Consider the following 7,500-nt stretch of genomic DNA (forward strand, 5'->3'; position numbering starts at 1 on the left):
GTCTTTTTAATCAAACACTACTGGCGCGCCCCTGCCAGCATCACCCCCCCCCCCAGAAGCATCGGCAAACAAGCTCATTAATCTCTGGCCGCGCCGCCACGTTGTTCCCGTGAGTCAGCTGAGCCATGGAGTCATGCAAGTAGAGCACATCCCAGAGCCTGTAATGTATCCACGCTACTACTGACCTGACCTTACCTAATCTTATTTGACCTAATCTAACCTAACCTAATCTAATCTAACCTTACTTGGTCTAACTTAACCTAACCTACTACTAACGCTACTACTGACCTAAGCTAACCTAACCTTACTTAATTAGCCTAATGTAATTTAATCTAAACTAGCTTAACTATGTATCATCTAACAAGCTCTGTCCAACATAACTAGGTCTTTAACTAAAACTGATCTTCTTTAACCTAACCTAAGCTAACTTTACCTACATACAACGATGGAGACAAAGAAGAAATTATGTAATATAATCCTTTGACTCTCTGGGCTTCAAATATTAACGAGAAATTTATTTAAAGAATGAAAGAAAGAAAAAGACAAAGAAAGACAGACAGACGGACAGACGGACAGACAGAAAACCTAAAAAAACATTAACCTAACCTAACGAAATTTTACTAAATCTAAATTCACTAAACTGACTATAATTTCATGCTGTCTCACCCTAAACATCTCTCTCTCTCTCTCTCTCTCTCTCTCTCTCTCTCTCTCTCTCTCTCTCTCTCTCTCTCTCTCTCTCTCTCCCCCTCCGGTCATTAGCATTGTGATCTTGCTGTTTTTCTTTTCTTTCTCCTTCACTTTTTCTTACTTTCTTTTCTGCTCGAGTTTAAATTATTAGCAAGGTGCCTCGCTTGCCTTTACTTCCTTACCTTATTGCTGTTTAATGATTCTCTCTCTCTCTCTCTCTCTCTCTCTCTCTCTCTCTCTCTCTCTCTCTCTCTCTCTCTCTCTCTCTCTCTCTCCGCACCAGCCATTCATCTTCCAATACATAAAAAAATGTTTACCATGAGAAAGAGCGAGCGAGCGAGCGAACGAGAGAGAGAGAGAGAGAGAGAGAGAGAGAGAGAGAGAGAGAGAGAGAGAGAGAGAGAGAGAGAGAGAGAGAGAGAGAGAGAGAGAGAGATTCTTAATATCCTTTACAAACAGACATATTCTTAGATCCCTGTTTCTCCTCTTGCTAAATTGCACACACACACACACACACACACACACACACACACACACACACACACACAACAGGAAACCGAACAAACCGTGTGTACGTAGGTCTGTGTGTGTGTGTGTGTGTGTGTGTGTGTGTGTGTGTGTGTGTGTGTGTGTGTGTGTGTGTGTGTGTGAGGGTAAATTGGTTCACGATCTGGTAATTCCTCCCTCTCAGTAAGATTAGAAGGAGAGAAACCAAATTGTGTATGGGATTAGAGATTTCTTACCCTAGAGAGAGAGAGAGAGAGAGAGAGAGAGAGAGAGAGAGAGAGAGAGAGAGAGAGGGAGAGAGAGAGGGAGAATACCTACACTCCCCACCCCGAGAAGAAAAAAAAAAAAACAGATGAATGACTTTTAACCAGCCAGCGTGAGAAGTTACCCCCATCATCTCCCATTTTCTATTCGTTTCTCTGCCTCCAAAATATTCATCACCAAACTTCGGCAACTCGTTTACATATTTGCCAGCGCGCTAACTTAACCCATGAAATCTGTGGTCAAAAATGAAAAAAAATATAAATAAATAAATGAAATAAATAAAATAAATTAATAGTTACCAGAATTTTTATGATTATGTTTTTCTTTCTTTTTATTTTATATTATTCGAAAGTTATCACGCGGTAGTTCAAAGCGCAATGTATGAATTAAACATATACACATTACAGTACAGAGAAACTACCGGCTAAAAAATCTAAACTAAATGCATAAAATATCTTTAGAGAGAAAAAAAAAATACAAGCAGCACATTTGGTCGGATAATGAAAAAAATAGTAATTCATGCAGGGAAACAAACTGAAACAAACGTATTAACAGGAAGGAAGAGGAAATTAAAAAAAAATAGATGAGGGTTGGATAGGAATAATTTCATGATGATTAATAAAAGAAACAAATGAAAAAATAAATAGATAAACATACCGATAGATAAACTGATACATACATACACACATACATACAACGGTGGAGAAAAAGAAAAGATGATGGTGTAATATAACCTTTCGACTTCTGGGTTTCAAATACTAACGAGGAATTTATTTAAAGAAGGGAAGAAAACAAGACAAAGAAAGACAGACTGACAGACACTGACAGACAGACTGACAGAAAGAAAGAAAAAAGAAAATAAAAACGAAAGAACGAAATAAGAAAGAAAAAGGAAACGAAAGAATGAAAAAAAGCAAAGAATGAATGAAAGAAAAAAAGAAAAAAATTAAAAAAGAAAAAGAAAACGAAGGAACGAGAAAACAAAGAAAAAAGGAAACGAAAGAATGAAAGGAAGAAACATTTAAAGAACAAAAAGTAAAAGAAAAAGAAATAAACAAAAACGAAAAGGAAGTTTGACACACACACACACACACACACACACACACACACACACACACACACCTCACCTGCAGCATGGGGATGAAGTAACAGAGGAAGCTGCCAAAGACCCAGTTTTGGATAAGCAGGATGGCGAGGGAGAAAGGGAGCAGCACCGCCACCATAAGGACGTTACACAGGGCCACGTTGAGGAGATAAGCACTCGTGGACTCTCTATACAGGCGCCGACGGAGTATCTGCAACGCCATAGCTACATTCCCGACAGCCCCCGCCACCATCACCACGCCGTAGAGCACAAGGAACAAAGGATAAACCGTTTCTAAAGATTTGCGTAGGTGAGGCTTTCCTATATCCACGGTTTCGTTAGGGAAGGACTCCAGCACATGGATAATCTGGTCCAGGTATTTGTCAGGTAAGGTTCTCAGGTTAGGTTCATATTTCAGTATCGAGGGCCCGCTGTTCATCTCGTCTTTCTCCTCTATTGCTGTCTCCTCCTTCATCTGCTGCTCGTCTTTCAGTGGCATTGTCTCCTAAGGGTTTTGGTTTGGTTTGTGTGTTAATGTGGTGCTTGTTTCATTTCAGTGGTTTGTGTCTTGTTTGTTTTTCTTTGGGTTTGTTGTCCTCCTGCATGTTTCTGGTGTGTTTTCTTGTGTTTGTGTTCGTGTGTGTGGCTTTTTTCGGGTTTTCGTATTTGTTTGTCTTCGCTTTCCTGTTTTCTATCTTCTTGTTTGGTATTGTTTGCTTTCTTTGTGTTTCTTTCTTTATCTCAAGTTTATGCTTCGTGTTTTCCAGTATGTGGTGCTTCTTCTTCTTCTTCTTCTTCTTCTTCTTCTTCTTCTTCTTCTTCTTCTTCTTCTTCTTTTTCTTCTGCTACTTCTTCAATATCTTTCCCTAATCTTCATACCTCTGCTTCTATTCTATCTTCTTATCTAATACACTTTTCTTGATGTCTTTCTTTCTCTCTCCTTCTTTTGTGTTTCCGTTCCCTCTTCCAGAGATTATTTCTTCTTCATTTCCTTTTCTTTACCTCCATGTCTGTCTATTACTCTTCTTCCTATCCTCTTACCTGACACACTTTTCCTTCTTTCTTTTTTTCTCGTGGCTTTTATTCGTTCTTTTTTTGACTTGTTACCTTTGTTTTACTTTAATTTATTCCCATGTATATTTTATTTTCTCTCTTTCTTATTTCGTCTATGCTTTTTTCCCCTTTTCTTTATGTAATTTAAGTTTGTATTGGTGTCTTTTCAGTTCTCGATTCTTTCCCAGTCTATCGACATGGCAGAAAACTTTTTATTAATCTATTTATTCGAGGAGTGTATCTCAATGTTCTCTGTTTTATCTCTATGTGCCCCTGTTGTTCTCTCTGGTTTTCACACACGTCTTGTATATATATCTCGTCTTTCCTGCTCTCTATCCTGATGCGGAGAGAGATTCATAGTTTTTTTTTTCTTTCTATCTCTTTTCTCTCTCTTTCTCTTCGCTCACTTTTACCAGCACAGATTTTTCATCCCGTGGAAGCTACAGAACCAAACTGCCAAAAACTCGCGGAAATTTTCGTAACGAGGTCAATATTTCCGAAAGTTAAGGAATTACTCTTCTCCAGCCTTCCCGGAGTTCAGTAAGAAGAAGAGACTGAAGCAGGATTCGAGATCAGGTCATAATACGAGTCTTACAAGTCAACCGAGCCACTTACATTCCGGGACAGAGTATAGCGTTTTTTCACTTCACGGGGCAGAGGGAGAGAGGGAGTGGAGGTGGAGTTAAAATTATGACTGGCAATTTTTTCTGCTCATTTTTCTTTCTTCTCCTTGGCTGGGTGAAAATAAATGTCCTTTTTGTGCTTGGAATTATGGGAAATTATATACGTAGGAAGTGTTTTAAATTCTGACTAACGGTTTTCATTTTTCTTCCCCTGCACGAGAAGTGAAATGTACACTCATTCTTTTAGCGTGTGGAGAATTTATTTGCATTTTGACACTTTTGCATCATGAGAGCTTCCATTATCAGTGCTTCATGGTGCCAAACTGTACACATTCACTGTTTTGGTCTGGGAGGAATTAGATCAATATTCACAGTTTTGTTTTTGTTTTTCTCTTTCTTCTTTTACTGTTATCGTATATTCGTTTCAACAGTCTTAATTATCATGACTTACTGTTCGCATTCTCTCTTTCCTTCACGTAAAACAAAAGACACATTTACTACCTTGACTTGAAGAATCAGATAAATATTTAGTTTTCCTTTTTCTCTTTCTCTTATCTTTTACTATTACCGAGTATTTGTTTTAGCAGTTTTTTTTTTGTTTTACTATCATTAGATACATATTTTGGCAGCCTTCGTTATTATGCCTCACTGTTTACATCTTTCCTTTCCTTCACATACGAAATACACACATTCACTGCCTTGATTTATGAGTTATATGTATGATTCCACTAGACACAACCTCTTGTATAAACAGCTAAAAATTATGACTTTCCATTGTCCTTCTTTATGAGCAAATTATACGTTTTCTGTGTCTCGAATGTTAAGCTCATAAGTATTTCACAAGGCGCACTTTTCTGTTTACAATTTGCTTCCTCTTCAGTCTAGATCCACTGCTGATGACCTCCCACAGTCTTCCATCACAGCGGCACTTTTCCTTCAGTCTACATGCATTCACAGCAAAACAAGCCCTTCTTCAGTCTTGAAAGGTTAAACAACACACTTATCCCTCAGTCTAGTATCGTGACAGCAACACAAGGCCTTTTTCAGTCTTTCGTAGTACCAACACACACTTTTCCTTCAGTCTTATATCGTCACAGCACGCAGCCTCCTTCAGTCTACGCCAGCCCACTTCAGGATAACCTTCGCAAAGCTTGTATACTCAACAGAACATCATTTTTCTCACTCTAACTTATAAATCTTCAACAGACCTCCTCCAGTCTTTCATACGAGTAGTAGTATTAATAATAGTTGTAGTAGCAGCAAAGTTTTTCTCTAACTTATAAAACATCTACAGTTAACTTCCTCCAATCCATTAGTAGCAGTAGCAGAATTTTCCTCACTCTAGCATATGAATCCACTACAACAGCACACCTCACTCCACACTAAGCCACAGCAGCACCAGGCCTTCCTCAGTCCTGCGTCAGTTTTCTTCACTTACGTCCACTGTAGAAGAAACCCCTAAATCATACTTGGCAACAACACACAAACCCTTAATCACATGCGTGCCCTTACACTAGGAAGAAGCAGGAGGAGGACGAGGGGAAGTCTCACATTCAACTAACACAGAAGCTTAAACATACTGCACCAAACGCGAACTAGACAGATCAGAGACGAATTCAAAGGGTGAAAACTAACAGGATTCTTCTCGTTGCGTTTGCTCCGGCTCACATCAAACAGTGAGGGACAAGGCAGCGGCGACAGAAGCTAAGTTTATCAATAGCTTCATTAGGAAAGGTTGACTCGCTCAGGATAAATCACTTTTTCTCCCTCTCGCGTCACACAGCCTTTTAGCGCCAGCAGGGAAGGGGTGGGATGTTAAAGTGTTTCCCAGGGGCGTGTGTGGCTGATGAAGCGACGGGGAGGTTGAGAAGGAGAGAGGACAGTGTTGCGTTGCGGTGCCAGCCTCGCTCGGTCATGGCCAGGCAGCCTCTGTGACACTCTCCGCTGTCTTCTACCCGTACTGGCTCCGATCTTGTCTTGTAGTTATCACAGACACAGCAGTCTTAAATCAGAGGGTGATTTGGTGATTAGAGCGTTGTATCGTCACCTTGCTCTCAAATCCACAGCTCGAAACGTTTCCTCTCTGATTCGTTCCCTCATTCACTGGTACGCAGTCTTAACTCCCTAGGTGATTACAAGATGTTTGGTGAACTTTCTCTTAATTCCATCGCTCGAAAAGATTCTCAAGTTGTTTACGGCAATTTGAGATTCTCAGCGCACCATTTCGTTACCCTTTGCTCAAAATCATCTCTTGAAATGTTCGTAACTAGTTCACTCATTAAACATGTACGGCAATCTTAACTTGGAGAGCAATTAGAGATTATCAGACCATTACCTCGTTACTTTTTTTCTGAAGTGAATCTCTATAAATATCTAGGTTCATTTACTCACCTTTTACATTAACAAATAAAGGTAATTATCGTTAACATCCTCACTTCGTCACCTTTCTCAGATCCACCTCTCGAAACATTTCTGCAGTGCTTCATTCACTTCACTCACCACCACCACTCTCACCTTCTGCTGGGTAGCTCATTCACTTGCCGGTACATGAATCTTGGCTGTGAGGAGTAATTAGGGGTAACAGACCATCATTTCGTTATCCGTCTCTCAATGGCACTGGTTGAAATATTTCTCAAGCATTTCATTCACTTCGCTCTCACCACTAAATCCTTCCCTTGGGCAATTCATTCACTTGCCGGTACAGTAATCTTGCTTTTGAGGTTAATTAGGGTCAGCAGAGCATCAATTCGTTATCCTCCTGTCAATACCACTCCTTGAAATATCTCTGAAGCATTTCACTCACAATTCTCTCATCCTCACCCCTAAAACCTTCTCTTCGGCACAGTAATCTTGAGTTTGAGGTTAATTAGGGTCAACAAAGCATCAATTCGTTATCCTGTCAATACCACTCCTTGAAGTATCTGTTAAGCATCTCACTCACATTACTCTCATCCTCACCACTCAAAGCGTCACTTCAGCAGTCCTTTCACCAGCCACTGGTATCCATACGCTGGTCTTCACGTGGCGGCAAGCACAGGTATTGAAGCATCACTTAATTATTCCTGTCTTACTCTTATCACCAATTTCTCAAAGCATCACCTCACTTCTCTATTGACTCACAGCTATAACACATCCATCAAAGCCACCCGTTGTCTTATCTGCCATTATACAGAAGCAGCAATACCAGTTCTCTTGTGTAACATTGAGGTAATATGCCCCGGTGTTCAGAAACGCTTCACTCTCACCACGACTATTTTCCAAGGCCACAGAGATGATAAG

At 40.0% G+C, this 7,500-nt stretch overlaps 2 protein-coding genes and 1 long non-coding RNA gene across 3 annotated transcripts in view; 1 reads left to right on the top strand and 2 right to left on the bottom strand.

Moving 5' to 3' along the window:
• LOC135115252 (orexin/Hypocretin receptor type 1-like) overlaps positions 1–7,500 on the bottom strand; it is a 57,760-nt gene that overhangs the window by 49,985 nt on the left and 275 nt on the right. The window contains exon 1 of the mRNA XM_064031800.1: positions 2,589–7,500. This exon is cut by the window's right edge and continues 275 nt beyond it. Within this exon, the coding sequence (XP_063887870.1) occupies positions 2,589–3,044 (456 nt within the window). The 5' untranslated portion in view covers positions 3,045–7,500. The remainder of the gene's footprint in view (positions 1–2,588) is intronic.
• The window catches only part of LOC135115254 (uncharacterized), a 32,920-nt gene continuing 29,024 nt past the window's right edge, over positions 3,605–7,500 (bottom strand). Inside the window, exon 5 of the mRNA XM_064031803.1 lies at positions 3,605–7,500. This exon is cut by the window's right edge and continues 1,142 nt beyond it. The gene's annotated coding sequence lies outside the window, so the exon portion shown is untranslated.
• Positions 7,132–7,500, top strand: part of LOC135115256 (uncharacterized) — a 7,171-nt gene continuing 6,802 nt past the window's right edge. Inside the window, exon 1 of the long non-coding RNA XR_010275924.1 lies at positions 7,132–7,258. This is a non-coding gene — a long non-coding RNA (uncharacterized LOC135115256). The remainder of the gene's footprint in view (positions 7,259–7,500) is intronic.

Source organism: Scylla paramamosain, chromosome 29, assembly GCF_035594125.1.
Source record: "Scylla paramamosain isolate STU-SP2022 chromosome 29, ASM3559412v1, whole genome shotgun sequence".
Classification (NCBI taxonomy): Eukaryota; Metazoa; Arthropoda; class Malacostraca; order Decapoda; family Portunidae; genus Scylla; species Scylla paramamosain.